Source organism: Miniopterus natalensis, chromosome 8 (assembly GCF_054644295.1).
Source record: "Miniopterus natalensis isolate mMinNat1 chromosome 8, mMinNat1.hap1, whole genome shotgun sequence".
NCBI classification, from domain to species: domain Eukaryota; kingdom Metazoa; phylum Chordata; class Mammalia; order Chiroptera; family Miniopteridae; genus Miniopterus; species Miniopterus natalensis.
In genome coordinates, this window is record NC_142088.1 from 73,869,703 (window position 1) to 73,892,079 (window position 22,377).

Genomic DNA, 22,377 nt, shown 5'->3' on the forward strand with positions numbered 1-22,377 from the left:
GCAGGTCAAGTCCTCTTAAACACCACCTCCAGCAATTGATTAACTTGCATATCAAAGGCATGTTCCTGGCTGAGTCTGCCTATCTCTAAGAATGGGCTAGTCCTTGGTAGAAATGTTTTTGGTCTTTTTTACAAAATATCGTGATATACAAAATATCTAAAATATAAACAATACAATGTGTAATTATACACATTTATTTAAACTGCAAGCTATTTAAACTGAGATATATGTGTGTGTGTATGCGCAGCTATGGGGGGATGGGCAGTTTACCTTTGTGACTCGTCTTTCAGCCTGCCGAACCATCAGCAGTCCAGGCACATCATGATTTGTTTGTTTGTCTTGGTTTTCCAGCCTAATTCAATGTGATTTCTCAGTCAGTTCATTCATATTCTGCTTAAACTGCCCCCAAGTTTCTCCCCCTCCCTTCTTCCCTGTGATCCTGTCTAATCCCCCTCAGCTCTTGCTCTGCCTCTCCAAGTAAAAAAATGAATGGAGGTTTCATGGCCCCCTCTCCTTGTTCAGCCCAAATTGGTTACTGCCAAGGGGGACTGGAGCAAATTTTTAAAGGAAAATACCAACTTCTATATGAACTATCCCAATTTTTTAACAATGGTAACTTTTTTTTAAATTAAACACTCTATACACCCTTCTCCCCCCACCTGCCCACACAAGTGGGTGAATAAAATAAGAGGCCTACTAGCTAGCCCAACTGCAATTTCCGTTCTGCACTCCTAGAGTGTCCAGAGGTGAGCTTTGGGGATTTATAAACCGTTTGCAAAACTGCAGCCAACCCATTAATACTGCAGTGAAATAAGGCATAGCAATGTGGATTTTTAATGGTTCAGAATAGAATAATTTATGGTGGGATTAATGGAATGGAAAGAAGAATACGAGTGAAACACAAGAGAAAGGGTGTTGCTATGAGAAATGCTATATTTATGTGACGTTGTGTACCAAGTGCGATGGAAAGTATATTGCTTACTAAGGAGTTTGGACAAACAAGTTTGGGAACTATATATATATGTGTGTGTGTGTATATATATATATATATATATATATATATATATATGTTTATGTGTGCGTATGTTTGTGTGTGTGTGTGTGTGTATATATGTATGAAACTTAGGTTTTATTCCATTTCCCAAATTGTCCCTGGTCCACAAAGGCCAAGGGCATAAAGCCGAGACCCTAAGGCCCTCCTCTGGGGTTACTCGAACTCTTCACAGACGCCCAGCTCTGGCACAAGCGAGCCGGGCGCGGGCGCGGGCCTCCAACCCACCAGGGGGCGCTGCACAGAACCCGGTCGCCAAGGATAGCACGGCCCACGCGCCCGGAAGCATTTTCACCCGGGACGCATTCTCGGTGCGCAGGCCGCCGGCGTTTCCTGTGACGTATTTCCCGTTGGCCGAGCCGCTCACGTGCGGCCGGAGCGGAAGTACGGTCCCCGGCAGAGTTGAGAAGTCGGCCGTGGCGCGACTCTTAAGGCATTTCGTCAACATGTCTCACCTGCCGATGAAACTCCTGCGCAAGAAGATCGAGAAGCGCAACCTCAAGCTGCGGCAGAGAAACCTAAAGCTGCAGGGTGAGATGCGCTGAACTTCGCGGAGCCCCGGCTGCTGTGGGCGCCCGCGCGTGGGCCGTGGCGCGCTCGGGCCCGGGGGGCGGGCGGAGCGGCGCCCGTGGAGTGTCGCCGAGGCTCGGGTGTCGCCGCCGCGTCGCTGGAGCACGTGTGCTTGTTGAGAGCGACGAGGCCGCCCGGGGCAGCCCCGAGTCGTCGCGGCTCGCAGGTGGCCTCACACCCGCCGGTTCTGACCGTCGGGGGTTCTGTGCGGAGTTGGAGCCGGAGCCTCTGGAGCCTCCTTCCAGGCGCCAGGCGTTCTTCCTGCGGAGGCGGCCTGTCCCCTTCCCTCCTCCCCACTCTCTCCCTCACCGCTTTCGGGTCCCACCTCGTCCCCACCTCTCACCTGTTTCCGACCAGACACGTGGGACTTTATCTCCGTGCACCTGCTTTTACATCATCTACTTAATGTTTGTATTTCTTCAAAAGAAGCCCATGTTAGCCTGTCGCAAAGCTCTCCTTCCCCTGTCGGCGTCCGCGCGCGCTCTGCTCCCGTGGCACTTGCGTGTTCACAACTCCAGGAGCGTGTCTCATGCACGCGTCCAACGCGGTCTCGCCAGCCCTACCTTCCATCGCTTACAACTTTATACATTCTTTAAGAGCTTCTACGCATTTGCGTCTTTCAGAAAGACACGTAGAAAAGGCTTTGCGTGAGTGTCGCCTTGCTTACCTGCCTCATTTGCAGCCCTCCCTTTCCGACGGGGAGCCAGAGGTCTTGAGGCGGTTCTGATTAAGCTCTTTGGGTCCAGTACAATAAGATGTAAACCCACACAGGCAGTTTTTTGAGGTCTAATGCCTTAGCGCAGTTGGTTTTCGGCAGAGATTAGTTGCTTGGAAGAAATCCTGGAGGAGCAAGAAGGTTTATGGGTTTTAGAAATAATGTTTTTGGAATTTCCTTCTATTTCCCTTTTTTAATAGACTAATACAGCATTTCTTCGAACTACTTTTTGGTAGTTAAAGGTAGCAATTAAAATAAAAGATGATGTTATGTTTTTCTACACATAAACGTGGAAACTTTTGTAAAGACATTGTCACATATTTGTATATATGTAAGTATGGGGACACAGTGGTTTCATCAACAATTTTCAGTTCACGAACATCTAGGGAAGTTCAGGGTAAGTGTTTTGAAGTTGTATTTATGTAAGAAGTAGTAGTGTGAGTAAGATAAAAGTTGTTTTTAATGTACCTGTTAACAGATATCTATATTAAAATGTATATTTTGTAACTACCATTGTGTCGCCCCAGCTGTTTAAATATTTAACCTCATGAACTTTTCCTGCCCTGGACTTTTAACTCTTAAGGACAGAGATGGTGGTTTTCCTTAAAGGAAATTTACTTGTCCTGTAGTGCAGCACCATGAAGTTGCAAGTGGTCTTAATAATGGACAGCAGATCCTCGAATAGCATTTTGTTCACTGTTGTCTGTTGTAACATTAATGAGATGCCATAGGAACTTAGCTCTCATTTATGTCAATTAGCCCATGTTAAAATTGGTTTCATTATACATGGTTTTGCTGCAGTTCCAAGAACCTATCAGTGACATTAAGTGAGGACTTACTGTATATGAAAGGGAAGTAAAGGCTAAATCATTTTAGTTCTCATTTGGATTCCAGTGGAAGTTCTCATTTGGGATTCCAGTGTTTGTAAATCAACTTGCCCTTCTTTGTTACAATGTGTTCTGTTTTAAACAGGGACCTGGGATGTGAGCCTATCAGAAGCTCAAAATGGACATGTGTCTGAAGAAACTGTAGGAAGTGGAAAAGTTAAAAAAGCCCTAAAACAGTCTATGAACGGAGGCTTGTCAGAAGCCCAAAATGGAGAAACATCTAAAGAAACAGTGGGAGGTGGAAAGGTTAAAAAATCCCTGAAGCAGTCTATGAATAAGGGTGTGTCAGAAGCTCAACATGGAGATATATCTGAAGAAAAAGTAGAAAATGTAAAAGTTAAAAAATCCCCCAAGAAATCTACGGTACTAAGCAACGGGGGAGCGGCGCAGTCTCCCGGTTCAGAACGGAAGAAGGCGAAGAAGAGGAGGAAGTTGGTGGGTGGTGCTGGGCCCGGTGAGTTCTTCGTTTTCTTTGAATTTAAGGCATTTGAACTGTTTCACAGTTACCATCCTTCCTTTTCTTCCTTTCTCTATTATTATGCCCATATGACATGCAAGAACCCTCTGTACTCACCGGCGTACCAGAAGCGTGCTGGTAGCTAAAGGAAACATTGCCAGGAGAGCTTATATTTTAACTTCTCTCAAAATATTGAGCAGCCTGTCCTGCCTCTACACTCCCTAACAACCTTGAATAAAACCTCACACTTAAAGAGGAATCTCTTGAGACATCTAGAAGTTTGCTCTTCTGTTAGCTGGTAAACAGAACATACTGTGGCATAGTATTTTAAGTTTGCAAACAGAACTGTGGAATTACTGATACTATAAAGAAATCCAGCTGGAAGTAGAATCTGCCTTCTCAGGCCTTTGCATTAATGATTCTGTTCATTTACCTCTTTTTTGCCCTATTCCTTTTTCCTACCATTAATTCCTCACTTTTGAAAAAAGAGTTAGTGATAATTTGGATGTACAAAGTGTCTAAAATAGCAGTTAGGAAACACCTGAATAAATGGAACATTAATTTCCAGGTGAGTATAACGGGCAGGATAGTATTCAGGGGGAAGTGAGGTTTTCTTCTGGAAGAGTATTGAATTTGAATGAGCTCCGGTGAAAGAATAGGCATTTTAATTGAGATGTGGGTAAGTAGAACTTCAAGGGAGGGTAGAACAGGTGTCAGAAAACGATTTGGCCTTCTGCCTATTTTTGTAAGTAAAGCTTTACTGGGCCTGCAATACCCATTTGTTTACTTGGTCTTTATGGTGACAAAAACCATGTGCCCTGCAATACCTCAAATGTTTACTCTCTGGCCCTTTAAGAAAAAGTTTTGCCAATACCTGGGTTAGAATTTCCTATTTATCTGTCTTGTTTGACATAAAGCTTTCATTTAGAAAGGAGCTTTGAACTTTTTCAAACATACCCAGGTGTCTTCATGCTGCCTACAGACTAGGGCATTTGTAGGTTATGAGAAATCACTTAAACCAGAAGTGAACAAGATAGAGAAAAGCGTGAAGAAAAGACATTACAGTTTTTCAAGTATGCCTAAGAAAGTGATCTATTCCTCTTCTCAGGCATTGACTTGCAGGGCTGGGAGTTTTAACCCTATTAGTAAACTTTAAGAACTATTTTAAGGAAATTAGAAGTAATGAGGCATGAAGACCAGCAAGTGATATTCGTGGCTTTTGAGCAGAGTTGACCATTCCCCACAGTGAGGTAGCAAAGTCTAAGGAAGAGGCCAGTCCTGGGCTACAGCATCCTCAGCTCTGGTCTCGGTCAGTTCTGTTCTAACTGGCATCACTAACTCCCATAAACTGATAAAAGCCCAGCATGGTAGTTAAGCCATTTGACCCAGAGAAACGTTGAAGAACATGGTGAAAGTTGTGGAAGTAAAAAGGCAGAAGGCCTTTCCTTTCCGTCCCTCTCACACTGAAGGACAGGCCCGTTTCTGTCACCAGCTAAGTGAATCGTTGCCCCTACTTTGTAGTCTGTCTTTAGTAACATGGAGAACCTTTGGTATTTCTGCTGGTCATAATACAAAAGTAGCTCTTATAGAAAACTTATATTTAATGGCATGGGAGGAAAATTAGTGCTTGTCATGAATTTTTTTAAAAATATTAATGACATGCCCCCTCCCCTTTTATTTTTTTAATTCTCACCAAGGATATTTTTTCCATTGCTTTTCAAAGAGAGCGGAGGGGAGGGGGGAGAGAGAGAGAGACATCGATGTGGAAGAGACACATCGATTGGTTGCCTCCCACACATTCCCAGACCAGGGATCAAGCCTACGTGCCCTTGGCCGAAATCAAACCTGGGACCCTTCGGTCCACAGGCTGATGCTCTGACCACTGAGCCAAACTGGCTGGGGCCATTCCCCCCCCTTTCCCCCCAGTGAAGTATATAGAACTTGGTATAATTAGAATAATTAAATTGTTTAGTTAGACTTTTTAAAAGTTTGTTACTGCCAGGCCAGCATGTTTCAGTGGTTGAGTGTCAACCTAGGATCCAGAAGTTTGCAGTTCGATTCCTGGTTGGGGCACGTACCCGGGTTGTGGACTTGATCCCCAATAGGCATGCAGGAGGCAGCTGATCAATGACTCTCTCGTCATTGATGTCTCTATCTCTCTCTCCCCCTCTCCCTTCCTTGCTCTGAAAAATCAATAAAAATATTTTTTAAAAAAGAAATTGGTTATTTACGATGGTATAATGCATTAAGAATCCTAAAAATAAAATTTTGTTAGCAAATCTGCATGTCCCCCTGGGCTTTTAAATATAACCAAATCTTTAATTATGAGAGAGACGTTCTTAGCAAATTAAAACTGGAAATATGTTAAGCTTTTGAAAATAGGCCTCTTTGCATCACACATCTTTTATTTTGTGATCTCATTTGGTATTTATATTTAAAGAAAAAAAATGGGGGCTTTTGTTCTTTAAAATCAAAGATACCAAAAAAGCAAAACCTGAAGACAAAGTGGAACCAGAGGAAGGTGCCCAGGCTCCTGAAGAAACAGAAGACAGTGTGGAAAAGCCAGACGATGGAGAAGAGGACAGCGAAGTGCCCAGCCTACCCCTGGGACTGACAGGTAACGTCTAGCGAGTTTCCCAGATAGGTCTTAAAAATGCCATACCTCTCTGAATTATAAGATTGAAAGGTTCAGTTGTGACTGTCACCTGGAAGAAGTAAGTATTGACAAATGTTTAATACCTTAAATGCCGCTTTATCTTCTACATTTTGTGCCTTAGTTTTTGTTGTTTCTTTCTTTGGTTTTTCCTTTATTCTTGACAGTATTTTAATAATGCACACAGCTTCTGGGGTCCTTTGTTCCTTTGGTTTATCACTTTCTAAAGCTCATTTCTTGTTGTAGTGGGAACATCATTGGCCCAGAAGTCTGGAGACCAGAGGTTTAATACTGGCTTAGTTACTAAGAAGTGGGAGGAAGGAATTTACATTTTTATCGAAAAACTTCTGCCAGGTTAACTTCCTTTGGCCCTTGCTTCTTTATCAGTAAACTCAAGAGTTTAGACTAGAATTAGGTGCTCCTAATCAAAAATGACTAAGAGTTACTGAGTGCTTTGGTTTGGGTTTTCTTTTAAAAGACAGGCCCAACCCCAGACCTACACAATCAGAATTGCAAAGATGGCAATAATTCTCATCTGGAGCAATTTTGTCTCCCAGGTAGGGTGACTAGCTCATCCTGGTTTGCCCAGAACTTGACCAGGTTTAGCTTTGAAAGTCCAGCATCTCATAAACCTCCTTTGTGCCAGGCATATAGTGAGGGTTGGCCACCAACAAACATTTTTGGTTTTCAGAACTGGGGAGAGGCTACTGGCATCTCGTGGGGAGAGGTCAGAGATGCTGCAGAACATCCTGCAGTGTATAGGACAGCCCCTCACAATAGAATTGTCCACCCCAAGGTGTCAGTAGTACCAAGGTTGGCAATACCTGGGATATAGTCGGGGGGTGTTGGAGTAGGGAGCTCCTGAAGGGGTGATGCTTTCCCTGCTGAAGAACTACACACACCTGATGTGTAGGTCCAGTCTAGCAGTCTAGCTAGATCTGACTCGGTTGTCTTTGGGAGTGAGATTGACTACTCTTATGATTTCCTTCACACTTGGTCTTTATTATCCTGAATGTTTACTTTTTATTTCAGATTTCTTAAACATTTTATTTCTCTGCACTCCTGTGCCCACCCCTACCCTAGCATTTTCATTTCATACAGGCCCCTTGATTGTACTTCTCTCGCTCCGTTATTAATTTAAGTATGGGCTCTGGCCCACCAGCAGTGGAGACATTTCCAAAGAGTGGGGTCTTTTTTGTAATATTACATAGGAATGGTGGGGAGTTAGTCTTAGAGAATGAAGCTCTTCTAAGCTTGACTCCAACCCAGTAGTGCTTTAAGTAAGCAAAACTAATTTAGGCAACTCCAGCTGCATTAACCATTAAAAATTATAAGTTTGCTAATAATAAACTATCTTCCATTTAGGAGCTTTTGAGGATACTTCATTTACATCTTTATCTAATCTTGTCAATGAGAACACTCTGAAGGCAATAAAAGAAATGGGCTTTACAAACATGACTGAAATCCAGCATAAAAGCATCAGACCACTTCTGGAAGGCAGGTATGATTAACATTGATGTTTGGCCATTGGCATCTGTGTTTTTATTGCTGGTAGTTTGGAAAGGAAATACCAGTGTGTTCTATGATTTTGCACTGTGTTGGTTTACATATCCAGCCTGCATTAAAGGCTTTAAGTTATTTCCTGATGTTTGAAGAAAAGTGTTCACTTCAGTTTCACAGCATGATTCTTATTTCCAAGTTAGGTATTTTACTCAGGTGGTTGATTTCAGTGATAGAGAAGGTAGGAACGTTTGTCTTCCTTGACCCTGTTCTAGCCTTAGAGCCTAAAGCATATGTCATCCTGCTTGTAGCTGCCCAGTAAGTACTTGATCATCAAGTGAGAACACTGTCTCTCCTCCTTTCTCTTTTTAACATTTAGGGATCTTCTGGCAGCTGCAAAAACTGGCAGTGGCAAAACCCTGGCCTTTCTCATCCCGGCAGTTGAACTCATTGTTAAGTTAAAGTTTATGCCCAGGAATGGTGAGTCTTTGATCTGATTGTTTCTGCCATTGTCTCACTAGAAGTTGATAACAGCAGTTATGAACTTACGGCAATAATTAGTTTGACTTTTTCTATATGTCATTTGCTTTTTAGGAACAGGAGTTCTTATTCTCTCCCCTACTAGGGAACTGGCCATGCAGACGTTTGGTGTTCTTAAAGAGCTGATGACACACCACGTTCACACTTACGGATTGATCATGGGTGGCAGCAACAGGTCTGCAGAAGCACAGAAGCTTGCTAATGGGATCAACATCATTGTGGCCACACCAGGCCGTCTTCTGGACCATATGCAGGTAAGAGAGCACTATTGTGGTGTACTGTCTCGTTGTCTTGTATGAAACAGACTTGACAGCTAACAGTATTTCTTTGTCTTTTGTCTTGTTAGAATACCCCAGGGTTTATGTATAAAAACCTACAGTGTCTGGTTATTGATGAGGCTGATCGTATCCTGGATGTTGGGTTTGAAGAGGAATTAAAGCAAATTATTAAACTTCTGCCAAGTAAGTGGGTAGCATCTGCATGTGGTTGTCAAAGTAGTTGTTAAAGCAGGTCAGAGCTGTTCCTATATGAAAACTATTAGTAGCAGAATTTTAGTGTAGCCAAGTGAAGTAGCTGTGCCAATTAACTTTAGAGGTAATTTTCAATATAAGGGTAAAACTTTCTAGTACCTTAATACGGTGGTTTTGCCGTGTTAGAGGATTAATGCAAGTCAGACAGTCCAAACGTATGCTTGTTCCAATCTGCCCCCACCACCCCATCTTACGTTTTCTTCATCTAACATCTCTCAGCCTTCTAGCCAGACTTGTTGTCTTCTGTGTGATGTTTGAGTTGTACATACCTTGATTAGAGTACTTGCAATGTTATAAACTGCTTGTATCTGTAATGCCATTATTCCATTTATGCACATATTTTGTACATATTTTAAATACTCAGTTTGATAAATTTTCCCATTCCACATGTGAAACCATTATCACGTCAGTATAGTGAACATCTCCGTAACCCCCAGAAGTGTCTTCGTGCACCGTTGTCCTCCCTCTCAGCCTCAGTCGGAGTGACCCTCACCTATGTCCAACAGCTGCACGCAGACCTCTCTTCCAGGCAACTATTGACTTGCTTCCTGTCACTGTAGGTGAGGGTACATTTTCCAGACATTTGTGAAGTTGCTACACACATTCATCTTCAACTCTTTTTTTATTGTCACGTATTTTCTCTTATTGTTTTTTTACTATTTTTTTGTTAATCTTCACCTGAGGATATTTTTTCCATTGATTTTTAGAGAGAGGGAGAGAGGGTGGAATGAGAGAGAGAAACATCAGTGTGAGAAAGACATACCGATTGGTTGCCTCCCACACACGCTCTGACCGGGGATCAAACCTGCAACCCAGGCATGTGCCCTTGACCAGGAATTGAACCAGCCACTCTTCGTACTCGAGCTGATGCTCTAACCACTGAGCAACACTGGCCAGGGCCACATATTTTCTTTTCTCCTGGGTAACTACTGAGGAGTAGAGTGGCTAGCTAGTATATTTAACTTGTACCATTTTACGTTCCCATCAGCAGCAAACAAGAGTTCCAGTTTTACCTTATTAAGTCTTGAAATTAACTCCTAACTTTGTTCTTTTTCAAACTTGTTCTGACTATTCTAGTCCTTTGCATTTCTATGTAAATTTTAGAATTAGTTTGTCAGTTTCTACTCCCTAAAACAATCTGGTTGGTTGGGATTTTATTGAATATAGATCTTTGGTGGAAGACCATATTGTGTCAGTTCAACCCACAAATAAGGTATATTTCCATGTGTTAGCTCCTTAATTTCTCTAAGCTGTGTTTGAGTTTTCAGAGTAAGGTTTTTTCACATCTTTTGTCAGATTTATGTCTTAAGTATTTCATTAAAATTTCAGTTTCAGATTGTTTATATATTGTATACATAAACAGTTGACTTTTGTATATCCATCTTATGTCTGGCAAGGTAATTGTTTGTGTTCAGCTAGATTGTTCAATATGACTCTTTAGATGAAGCTAGCCATTGGATTTTCCACATAGGCAATCATGTCATCTACAAATAAAAAAAGTAAATTAAATTCTTCACTTAGTATTTTTCTTGCCTGATTGCACTGGTGAGAACCTCAATACTGAATAGAAGTAGGGAGACAAGTATCTACCTTGTTCCTGATATTAGAGGGGAAAGCATTCAGTCTTTCAGCATGAAGTAGGATGTTAGCTGTAGGTTTTTTTGTAGATGCCCCTTATCAGATTGAGGATGATCCCTGTGTTCCTAGTTTGCTGAGATTTTTAAAATCAGAAATAGATGTTAAGTTTTGTCAAAAGCTTTTTCTGTGTCTGTTGAAATGATCAGAGATTTTTTTCTTCTTTAGTTTGTTAATGTGGTGAGTTGTATTAGTTAATTTTCCAGTGTTAAAGCCACCCACCCTACATTCATGGAATAAACCCTACTTGGTCATCATGCCTTATCCTTTTTATATATGGCTGGATTCACTTGGCTAAAGTTTTGTTTAGAAATTTTGTATTTATGCTCATGAGTCATTGGTTTGTTACTGGGGTAATGGCTGACTTCAAAGAATAAGTGAGGAAGTAAATTCTCTTCAGTGTCCTGGAGAACTAGTGAAGAATCGGTGTAATATTTCTTCCTTAAATGTCTGATAGAACTTAACACTGGAGACCGTTGGGGATGGAGTTTTCTTTATATATAAGTACAATTTCTTTAATAGATACAGGCTATTCAAGTTTTCTGTTTCTTCTTGAGTGAGCTTTAGCAGTTTGTCTTTCAAGGAAACTTCATTTTATCCAAGTTGTCAAATTTATGAACATAAAGTTGTTCATGGTGTCCCCTTAATATCTTTGGTCTTACCGCGTCTCTTATTCTTGATAGTTCTACTTGGGAGCATTCGTAGTTGTGAAGCAGCTCTAAGAATTCCCTGAAGGATTCAGGTTATTTTTACGTGTGTCTGTTTCAGCACGCAGACAGACTATGCTCTTTTCTGCCACACAAACTCGAAAAGTTGAGGACCTGGCGAGGATTTCTCTGAAAAAGGAGCCGTTGTATGTTGGTGTTGATGATGATAAAACTAACGCAACAGTGGATGGTCTTGAGCAGGTATGATTGTCAGTACCTTAAGTTTCAAGGGGTGGTGGTTTTTTGTTTGGTGTTTCCTTGTTATTGGAGTGTCCTCCAGAAAGCGGGTGGATTGTTGAACCTTTAATTCAAATACAGTGAACTTGAGTTTGGGGTCTCTGGCTCTCCTGGTATAAAGTATCTTGAACTCCTTGAATAATTTAATTAGCTCTCTTTCTGTCTTAATGCCACTTGCCACATAGGAAGCGTCATTAACCACTACTGTTTATTGATGCGGTAAAATAAACTTTAATAATCTTTTACTCTGAGAGGTGAGTTAGAAAGTGGAGAGACTGGTTTCAGGCATGTAGCTGTGGAAAGTTGGAAATGAGGTGACAAAGATCCAAACTCACTTTATTAAAAGTAGAACTTGAGGATCCAGACTTTCCGTGAATAAAATATTTTCTGTAACAATTTAGCTTAAAAACCTTTCATTGTTCTTTAGTTCTTAAAAATATATTCACCCAGCTTTGTTACCTTGTTTCGGACTGTGTACTTAAGCTGTGGTTATTTGAGATCTTGCTATTAAAGACCTTTCAAAAAATGAATCATTGATATACCTGGAGAGTTACGGTTAGAAGAGGTGTTAATATTATGGTTGGAAGAGCTATTGATAACCAGTAATCTCAGAAATATGAAAAGAATTTAGTGTCCAGTGGTTACAGCATGTTAAAGGAATCTAAAGAGCTTAAATTCTAATTGCTGTGGAAGAAATGCTTTGTTATGATGGCAGTGATTTTACTGTAGGTAAAGCAGGACAGTGTGTGCAGAGTTTACCTGTGTTCTTTGTCACATTATTGCCTCACACAGCTGAAAATGTTTAGTTACTGTATCTGTTCATTCAAACTACTTCTAGGGATATGTTGTTTGTCCTTCCGAAAAGAGATTCCTCCTGCTCTTTACATTCCTTAAGAAGAACCGAAAGAAGAAACTAATGGTCTTCTTCTCATCCTGTATGTCCGTGAAATACCACTATGAGTTGCTGAACTACATTGACTTACCTGTCATGGCCATTCATGTAAGTGATTATGAAAAGTTCATTAAAAACAGGTTGTGCTTATCGAGGTGTGTAGACTGTGGGGTTCACGTATAGGTCAGTCAACACTGAGTGATTGGTCCTGTGTGGAGGGAGCTTTGCTGGGTGTTGAGGGGTGACATGCCATCCACTTGGCAAAACGGGGCGGAGGCCAGGGAGTGGACTTGAGCTAAAGCAGGTTCGCAGCTCCACAGTCTGGGGGTTCTCCATCTAGACCTCCCAGAAACAGCCTCAGGGTTCTAGCTCTAATGGATGTTTTGATTTGATTCTAGGGAAGGCAGAAGCAGAATAAGCGTACCACCACGTTCTTCCAGTTCTGCAATGCGGACACAGGGATATTGCTGTGCACGGACGTGGCGGCTAGAGGGCTGGACATTCCTGAAGTCGACTGGATTGTTCAGTATGACCCTCCAGATGACCCCAAGGTAACTGCTTCCTCTGGTATCTGAGTGGCTGTGCAGTGAGGAGCGCACTTACTCCAGCCTCCCTGGGACAGGCTGCATCTCACATTCGGAAGTTTATTCCGTAGTTATGCAGGTCACGTTTTGCTGCACGGTGACTTTGCAGTATTTCTCTGGCACTGATAGTATTTAGGGCTTTTGCAGGACCCAGCAGGGGCTTAAGTTAGAAATGATAAATGCTTAGAATGATTTGTTAAGAGCAGTAGGTGTCAGAGGAAATAAAATTTGCTTTCAGAGATAAGACTGTAGTATATGTAGTAAAATAAGTTTGTTATTTTCAACAAACAATAGATTATGTAAATTGTCAGTCAACATTTAAACATGCTAAAAAGCCATTTTGAAGACAAAGCATACTTACTGATTATTTTATTTGATCATAGAGTTAAAATGAGTATCATGTCCAGCTTTCCTCTGGCTTTGGTCATCGCCTGTTATCTCTGGGGTTGGGGAATGAGAAGGAATGGTGGACTCGCTTTGGAGAACAGCCCTGGGGGAGGGGCACCACCTTACAAAGATGTACTGGCATGCTTCTGCCCGCCACCACGCATGTCCTGTAAGTGCAGGCTGCCACGGTGCCTGTGCAGGTCAGCGCGAACTCAGGTGTTCTCTCTCCACCTAAGGAATACATCCACCGTGTCGGGAGAACAGCCAGAGGCCTGAACGGGAGGGGGCATGCCCTGCTCATCCTGCGCCCTGAAGAATTGGGTTTCCTCCGTTACTTGAAGCAGTCCAAGGTAAAGACCTTTGCTTGCAAAATCTTAAGTTGGGAACTGACTCCCCTTGGTAGGAATTGTTGGCCAGTGCAGATGGCCTTGAGCACTGTTTCTAGAAGTGTCCGAGGAGTCCTAAGTCATTGCAGTGCTTTTATAACAGTTGTTACAGAGGTTAAACAAGTGAGATTTTGTGGGGGAAATGGGAACAGGAAGAGTTATGCAGTGCACCTGTGTCCTGGTCTCCTCTCCTATTCCCTGCAGCCAGTTTGAAACCACCTCCGCTCCTGTTAGGCCCCCTCACACCTGCCCATCTCTGCCTCCCGCTCCCCTTCCTGCAGTCAGCCTTGTCCGCGTCATCTTCTCCTTGAGTCTTTCCCACTTACCTCGCCTGAAGCAGCGGGATCCTCGTTCACTCCTCCCTCTCCCTCTCCCCTCCCTCATTTGTCCACCAGTTTACCTTTGGCCTCTCCCTTGCATTTAGCTCTAACTTCAACCCTAAACCTGCGCTCCTACCACCGCCTCCAGCCTGGCTACTGCCTGGTACCTTCCTTCAGTCTGCCATCTTGAACAGTGGTTTATATTTTCTCCTTTTGTTTTCCCCTCACCCTGTTGTCCACCCGCCCTCATCTGACACTGGCTTCATTCCATCCCCCCAAACCTGAATTCAGTAGAATTGTAAGTAGCCTCTTTGTTGCTGGGTCTGGTGACTACCGAGCAGGCCTCTCTCCCCAGACACTTGCCTCCTTGTCGGCTGCCCAGCACAGTCTTGCTGGGTGGATTTTCTTCCATCAGCAGCTAGGCGCAGCCCAGAAATTGCCCTGCAGACAGCACTTCCTCTCCGGAAGGCCCTTCCTGGTTCTTTAGGTTGCCCTGGTTTCAGCGAGCTGCCGTCTCTTCTGGGAGCCTGCCCTGACCTCCTCCTCCCTCCCTGTTCCCACAGCAGGAGTTGCACCGAGTTGTCTCATCAATTGTCTGGCTCCCCTGGACTACAGGCTCTCTGAGGGCAGGGTCCACGCTTGGCAGCGCTTTCCTCCAGCACCCAGCACAGCTCTGCACTCTCCCAGTTATCTGATAAGTGGTGGCTGCTAAGAAATCCGTCCTGTAGGAGTTTATGGTCGTCGTGACCTCTGGTGTCACAAACTCCAGGCAGAGGCAGTATTGCAGTAGGACAGCTCTCCACGTGGAGAGGGAGCTGGTGGTGCCTGTCACTGGAAGCTCAGGCTGTGCCCTCACCGTGGAGCCTGTTTAGAGCAGAGGGCGTCACTGACTCGTGCCTTCGATACTGTCAGCTTCTCGCTTTGTCATCATCTACACCTGGGAATTGATCCATCCAGCTTACTGATCTGCATGCATCTGTTTTCCAGGTTCCATTAAGTGAATTTGAGTTTTCCTGGTCCAAAATTTCTGACATTCAGTCTCAGGTATGCTTTTTTTTTTTGCAGCCTCAGCCTCCTTCTAGCATTGCCTCTGTGGTGGTCCATTGGCGGTCGTTGTCCTCCTAGTGTCCCTTTTTATTACTAACAAGTGTGGGCTGTGTGGTCATCCAGGTGTCTTGCTGTGCTGGTTACCACACTCTGCTCTATCATTTCAGGCCAGGCCACATGGGGGCTTTGTAATTATTCTTACTGCAGCATGATTTTGCAAATACCGCAAAGCTTGGAGCAAGGGTGTTGGGACAGATTTTTTCATAGGGTGATTTTTTTAATATATATGAAATCTGTTTTATTAAAACCAGTGTTTCTTTCCATTTCAGCTTGAGAAACTGATTGAAAAGAACTACTTCCTTCATAAGTCAGCCCAGGAAGCATATAAATCATACATTCGAGCTTATGATTCCCACTCTCTGAAACAGATCTTTAACGTGAACAACTTAAATTTGCCTCAGGTTGCTCTGTCATTTGGTTTCAAGGTGCCTCCTTTTGTTGATCTGAGTATCCTTTTCTTTGTCATTAGGAATTCATGCAGGAATTACAGGACAAAAGCTTGGCCAGGGCTTGTGGGCTTAGCACTGGGCGGGCGTACATTCTGGCTGGGAATGGAGGAATGGAGCCCCTCCATTCCCTGCTTGTCAGGCAGGGATTAGTGATGGAGTAAGGGTGACAGAAGCAAGACAGGTTATGACTTGGGCCTTAAAAAAGTCATAGGAGTTTGGGAGAGCTAGGGGGAGCTTTGCGGTCTGGAGAGAGGCACGGGGGGATTGCAGGGCTCAGGCAGCTTTGTGAGGTCTGTGGAGGAGCAGGACGCCCTGAAGCCAAAGAGAAAAGACAGAGCCTTTCAGAGCTGCTGTCCTCTCAGAGCCGTTACAGGATTTTATACAAGGAAGTTGCAGAATCAGCAAAAGAAAATAAAACTTAAGTGCTACTCAAGATAAAAGGCAAAGGGACTATCCCCAGTTGTTCCTGTTACAGTTTATAACGTGCTTTATTATCACTTTTCAACAGAAGAAACTGAAGCAGCTAAAGCAAGGCCTGTTCATTGGCGCTCTGGCATTAACTCCCAAAGGAGAAAACCAGATTGGGGTTGTGCCCCATCGTAGGCATTGAGTAAGTGCCTGCATGTTGACTCACATGGGGAGAAGAACCCTCCACTTACCTAAGTGTTTCTGTGTCGGCCCGAGCACAGGTGACAGGCATTCGTGTTGACACAGGGACTATGTTTTATGTTCCTGTAAACTTGCTGATTCGTCTCTTCAGTTCTTATAAGTAATTGTCTGGAGTTTCATTGCGAGGAGAAAATACTGACCCATTTCCTGCTACTTTTAGCCCACGATCCCATGAACACTCCTAGTTTCCTGGAAATGTGTTGAGTAGGCTCCTGTTCCCAGGTTTCCGTGAATCAGGGAGGGTTGGAGGGACAACACTGTCTGCTGCCTGGTGTCCGTGTTGATGTTAGATTGGAGTTTTATCTTTGTGTTGCTTGATGTCCTTAACATGGACCTTTAGACGTGAACAGCAACGACGGCAAGCTGAAGAAGAGAGGCGGCGGCGGCGGATTCGGCTACCAGAAACCCAAGAAAGTCGAGAAGGCCAAAATCTTCAAGCACATTAGCAAGAAGCCTTCCGACCGCAGGCAGTTCTCTCACTGAAGACGCCAGCCTGCCTTCTCGAGCTTAGTCCTGAGATGAATTGTTTTCCTTGCTCTAACAGGAGTTTTTTAATGCAGGGTTGGGGCCGATCTAACAAGAATATAAACTGACTTGGGTTGCAAGCACCGAGCACTGGTATTTCCAGCAAGTCTCGTTTTGGGTTATAAAACGAGTTCAGTTTTTCTTAATTTCCCAAGGACAACACAAAGGGATCTTTCAGTCCTTCTTGTGATTATACAATATTTTAAGGTTAAGGTTTTTCCCCTCTCATTTGTCATTTAATTCTTTTTTGTACCTTTCCTGGTGTCCAAAGATTTTTGCATCGTGGATTGCTATAGCAGCCTGCTGAAAAAGGCAGGTGACCTGGTACACTGGGCAGGAGGTGGTGTGATGGTGACAATGTAGAAGACTGCCTCAGTTCATTTTGTATGTTTGTTTTTGTTGTTTCTTGGACCTTAATGGTAGTTCTTGACCTCCCCTGTAAATGCTGCCATGTAAGAGGGCAGAGAGCTTTTGGAAATACCTGAGAAGCACCTTCAACTAAAGGTGGCATCGATTTTTATATCTGCCTGGTTTTAAAACTGAGCCTTTCCCCATTTTATTGTTTTAAGAGCAAGAAGTATGAGTTAGATTTGAATAAAATGCCGCAGCAGTTCTATTGGGATTGGGGGAAAGCGGAGATTTCTGAGCCTCGTTTACACCTATGTAGGTATAATAGTCTGCTGTTCTCCACGTGGTAATTCAGCAAAGTCCTTGAAAAAAAGGACAATGTGGTGACGTGCTTCATTCAAACTTGTTCTAGGTTGTTTGGGGTTTAGTGAGCCTTCCAACTCTGTGGAGCCCTTAGCAGGCAAAACATCTTTTTTGAGAAAAAATGCCTCTTCTAGATCCATGAAACAGGAACAGAAGTCAGAGAGCAGAGTTTAGACATGTGGTTTTTTGTTGTAGGAGCTCTTGATCTGTGTTTTATGTTTTATTTTAGTGTGTTTCGTAACTACAAATGGTTATTACATTTTATAGCAACTTAAAACTAGGGTTGCTAGCATCATTTTGCTCTTGTGTCCGTTAATATTTATAGACTTGTTAAATACAAGTACACTGAGAACATCAGGTGGAGAGGAAACCGTCAGGTGAAGAGCGTCCCAGAGGGAGAGGAAGAAGTGATGTTCCACGGCTGACCCTGTCACCATCACCACAGCAGCCTGTCCTGGGTTCAGACCCTGATTGCTGGGCTCATGACATTTAACAACTGTTTCTCTACCTAGTAGCTTGTTTTTCTTTTTTGTTTCAGAAATAATCATGTTTCAAAAACACAAAAGCAAAGGGAAAAATAATCACTGAACAGAAGTAGACTGCATTATTTTGGTGTATAACCTTCCAGTGTTTTGTATACATACATACTTTTAATTTTTTATCAGAAGTGAAATCCTCTACCCACTATTTGTGACCAGCTTGTTTCATAATGTTATTTTATTTTCCCATCTCATTAAATAATTACATCAATTTTGTGTTTCATATGCACTGTTGGCCTGGATCTGGGTTCTAGATACCTGCTTGTCCCAGACTGGCTCTCCTTGTCTCTGCGCGTCTAAGAGAAGGTGGAAAGATTGTTTCTACCATAATAAACAGCTTACTTCAGGTGCTTGCTGAGATCTCAGATTCTGCTGGCAGGATGGTCCAGAATAGGGGTGTCCACGCACCCAGACTTGACCCAGCTGGCCAGGGTTCAGATGTGAGGGAGCCAGTGCTAGAAACAGATACGAGGTCAGAGCAGCGCCAGCTGCAAGGCTCACCTGCACAAGGAGGCCGCCTTGGTTCCTGGGCTAAGAGCACAGCTGCTGGTGGCTTGTGCAGCTGTTGACAGGGTTGAGTGGCGTTAGCCGGGAAGGTTAGGGAGCATGACTAGCAGACAGGCTGACCACTACATGTGAAAGAAACCTGTTCCTCTGGGCTGCAAACGGTAAGTCATTGCTCTCTCTGGAGTTTATTTTCGTCTTAACAGGCCAGGTTATTGTAAGTCAAGACCCAAAAAAGGACCTCATTTATTCAACAGTATGTGGGGGTTAAATAACTGCTCTGGAACCAGATGCATGGATTTAAATTCCAGCTGTGCCTCCCACTTTTCTGGGCCTGTTAATGAGTAAAACTAATAACCCTACTCTACAAGGTGGTGGGAATTGAGTGACCTAAGGTACAGTGCTTAGGACAAAGTGCCATCATTGGATGTTTTTTAATACTTTCTACAGGAAAAATTGGATCCCAGAGTGTCAGGTATGGGGACCCATCAAATCCTGAGCCAGCTAGGCTTTTGGAGCACAGACAACTCTGGCAGTCGATCCCCTGGGATTCTGATTGGACCCAGGGTTTGGAAAGTGCTCCAGTCCTGCAGCACCTGCCTAAGGCAACTGTCAAGTCGATTAGTTTTCCAGGCTGCTATTTTGCACTGGGTGTCTGGTGGAGGGAACAACAGGGCATGTGGATGACACTAAGTCGCCGTGAGTTGGAGCCTGTTAGGAACAGTGCAGAGGACACATGCCTGTGGCTGAGTCCCTCGGGAGCGTGGTTACAGTCGAAGGTGGAGAGGTGCCGGACAATTATGTTTTCCAAATAACGTGATCGGTGCAGCTACATAGAGAAATAGCCAAGCTATTTCTAGGCCTGGAGAGTGTGTCTTTCAGTTCTGGGCTTCTGCTGGAAAAGTAACAGGGCCTCTGCCTGTATAAGACAGGCTTCTGTCCTGGGAAGTAAGTTCCAAATCCTGGCTGTGCCACGGAAGGAACCGATGTTTATTTCCTTGCTCCATGCCCAGGAGGTTCCAACAGGCCTTTGCTGGGCAGAGGAGTCTCCGTGCTGCTGTTACAGACATGAGTAAGGACAATGGGCCAGGTACAGAAACACCGGGGCAGTACCCAGGATGCCTAGCAAGGGCTGAAGCTAAGAAAAAACCTTGTCCCCAGGGTAACCTATCCTCTCCCAGCATGTCCCTGGTCATGCAGTTTGGACCCCCTGAGCGTTTTCTCCCTAAAGATAATACCTAGCCTGGCCCAGTGTGTCTCAGCAGTTGAGCGTGGACCTAGGATCCAGGGGGTCGCAGTTTGATTCCCGGTCAGGGCACATGCCCAGGTTTCGGGCTTGGGGGGTGAGCAGGAGGCAGCCGATAAATGACTCATTGATGTTTCTGTCTGTCTCCCCCCCCCCCTTCCTCTCTGGAATCAATAAAGATATATAAAAAATAACATCTAGGCCTCAGTTGTATTTCAGCTCCAGGCCCAAAACAAAACCAGACTAGTGGGCCGTGGCTGCCTCAGGACCAGCTACATTGACTAATGACCCCGTCCTGGCACTGACCCTTCAGTGGAGACCACGACCCTTAAAGGACACACCTGGAAAGCTGATGAATATTCTATTGAGACATTTGCCTGAGACCTCCCCTAAGATTCCCACCTGCAAGAAAGAGATAAATACACTCAGGACAAAGGACCCAGTGTGTGCTTCCCACCCCCACACCCCAGGAGAGCACAGTGGCATGATCTCCCCTCTGATAGGGCCCCCATGAGACTTGCAACCAGGGGAGCAATGGGCAGCGGCAGCTCGTCCCAGGCTTACCCCTTGAACCTGTCTGGAAGGCCCCTTCTCTCCGACTTCTCAGTGGCCAAAGCAGCCCAGCCTGGGCTCTCCTGGTTCTTCTGTGCCCTTCCTTGCTTCACTGTCCTAAGTATATTTTTGCTGCAGCCAATAAATTCTTGCTTTCTTTTCTACACTGTCTCTTGAGGCCTTTCCCTCAAGAAGACAAGAACAGAGGTCTTCTCGTCTCCCCAGTAACACTTCTGCACAGTGTGTGGAACATCCGGACTAGAACCAGCACACCCGCAGCCTTGTGCTGAACCGTTCATGCTTCATCTTACAAAGTGAATGTGCCCAACCCAGGAAACGGGCTAGTAGGTTTAGTCATGCACAACTAGGGGGCCAGGAGACACACTCGGGCTTTCCCGGGAAACACGTAGTTTTGCTTTAAAAACCACAGTGTAGGACAGCGTAACCACCATGGCCCCCTGCTCCCCAGCCAGACAAATCCCCAAGGTCCCCGGCAGTGCTCCATTCAGCAGGAATTCAGTTCATTGGTTTTCTCACAGGAGATGAAACTGATTTGCCTTGGCCAAAAGTCTTCGTGAAGAAAGCTCTTCTCCCTCTAGAATTCATCTTTTTTTTTTTTTTTTTTAAATATATATATATCTTTATTGATTTCAGAGAGAGGGAGAAGGAGAGAGGAGGGAAGGAGAGAGAGAGAGAAACTTCAATGATGAGAGTCATCGATCAGCTGCCTCCTGCAGGCCACCCGCTGGGGATCGAGCCCAGAACCCCGGGGCATGTGCCCTGACCAGGAATGGAACCGCAATCTCCTGGATCCTAGGTCGATGCTCAACTGCTGAGCCACGCCCGGCCGGGCTAGGATTCATCTTCATCTGCAGTGTCAGGGGGATGGGAAATTCTTAACTGGATGAACACCGTGGTGGACATTTTTTGTGATGACGGGCTGCCCAGCATCTAACCTTCCTGTGTTTGGAGGCCATGCCATTCAAATCCTGGTGAGTCGCCAAGATCAGAAAGGCCGAAACGTCCCCCTGCAGCCAGGGCGGGGCTGTGGCCTAGGTTTGATGGTCAGATACCCGGCCCAGGCTGAGTCAGGTACTAGGACGCCAGCGGCAGCTCCCTCGTCCAACCTCCAGCGGCAGGAGGGGCTCCAGCGCGGCAGCGGGCAGCAGAGCTAACACCGGGCGGCTGTGGGCGTGGCCCTGCACCTTCCCCCTGCCCCATTGCTGCCGTTTGCAAGCCGAGTTCTCCAGCCAGCCGTCATGTCCCCTCCTTTTCACTGAAATCATTCAAAGGGGCCCTTTGTGCTCATCACTAAGAACCTCTAGCATCGGTGATTCTCAGGGTTGGTTTTAATCTGTCCCTCTGTTGGTGGGTGAGATGTCCAGGTTCCTGCTCTTCTTGCCTGGAGCCTTCGTGCTCCCTGAGCACAGGGCGAATGGCTGATCTGGAGCAAGTTTAGGACTTGGAACCTGTAGGGCAAGGACGCGTCCAAGAAAGACCAGCGGCAGGCTCGCCACCTCCGGGGTCGGACCATGGAGAAGCTGGTCTGGATCTGGAGAGTTCGGAAGCAGGAAAGAGTGGGGCCTCCGGCATCACTTAGCCTCCAGAGGGGTGTCGCGGAGAAAGGGTGGCTGACAGTCATCAACCTTCCAGGGCAGTGGTTCCCAGGTGAGGGGGAGCGAGTGCGAATCCTGGCCCCACCACTTACAGTGAGGCTTTGAGCAGGTTACTTCCCTCGCTGTGCCTCAGTTTCCCCATCTATAGAAAGGGAGCAAGTAATGGGGTCTGCAGGATTAAATGTACTAATGCCCTGGAAACATTTAGCACAGAATGAATGGAGGGAGAGGGGGAAAGAAAGGGAAGGAGTTCACGGTCACCGGCCGGCCCTCTTTGGAGCAGAATGGGAGACGGTCCTCGCTTTTCAGGCGGCCAGGCGCAAGGAGGCAGGAAGACCTTGGCAGCGCAGTGGCGTGCCGGCCTCGGCCGAGCCCCCTCGGCACCCAGGCCTGTCAGCTCCCAGTCCC

General features: G+C 45.0%; 1 protein-coding gene across 1 annotated transcript; it reads left to right on the forward strand.

Annotated features, from left to right (window-relative positions):
- The first annotated feature begins 1,407 nt into the window (after positions 1 to 1,407).
- On the forward strand, positions 1,408 to 18,262 carry DDX18 (DEAD-box helicase 18). Its single transcript, XM_016208658.2, has 14 exons — positions 1,408 to 1,582; positions 3,309 to 3,677; positions 6,157 to 6,297; positions 7,699 to 7,834; positions 8,213 to 8,313; positions 8,428 to 8,627; positions 8,720 to 8,834; positions 11,307 to 11,446; positions 12,321 to 12,482; positions 12,773 to 12,925; positions 13,582 to 13,695; positions 15,039 to 15,095; positions 15,428 to 15,605; positions 16,617 to 18,262. Exons 1-14 carry the CDS (start codon positions 1,498 to 1,500, stop codon positions 16,757 to 16,759), a joined length of 2,094 nt encoding a protein of 697 aa, XP_016064144.2. The 5' UTR covers positions 1,408 to 1,497; the 3' UTR covers positions 16,760 to 18,262.
- The last annotated feature ends 4,115 nt before the right edge of the window (positions 18,263 to 22,377 follow it).

Excerpts from the sequence above, each read along its gene's own strand:
- DDX18 (XM_016208658.2), top strand. The coding sequence starts at position 1,498 with ATGTCTCACCTGCCGATGAAACTCCTGCGCAAGAAGATCGAGAAGCGC. Across the intron at positions 8,628-8,719 it reads GTCTTCTGGACCATATGCAG|AATACCCCAGGGTTTATGTA; the intron begins GTAAGAGAGCAC and ends TTGTCTTGTTAG. Across the intron at positions 8,835-11,306 it reads AATTATTAAACTTCTGCCAA|CACGCAGACAGACTATGCTC; the intron begins GTAAGTGGGTAG and ends TGTCTGTTTCAG.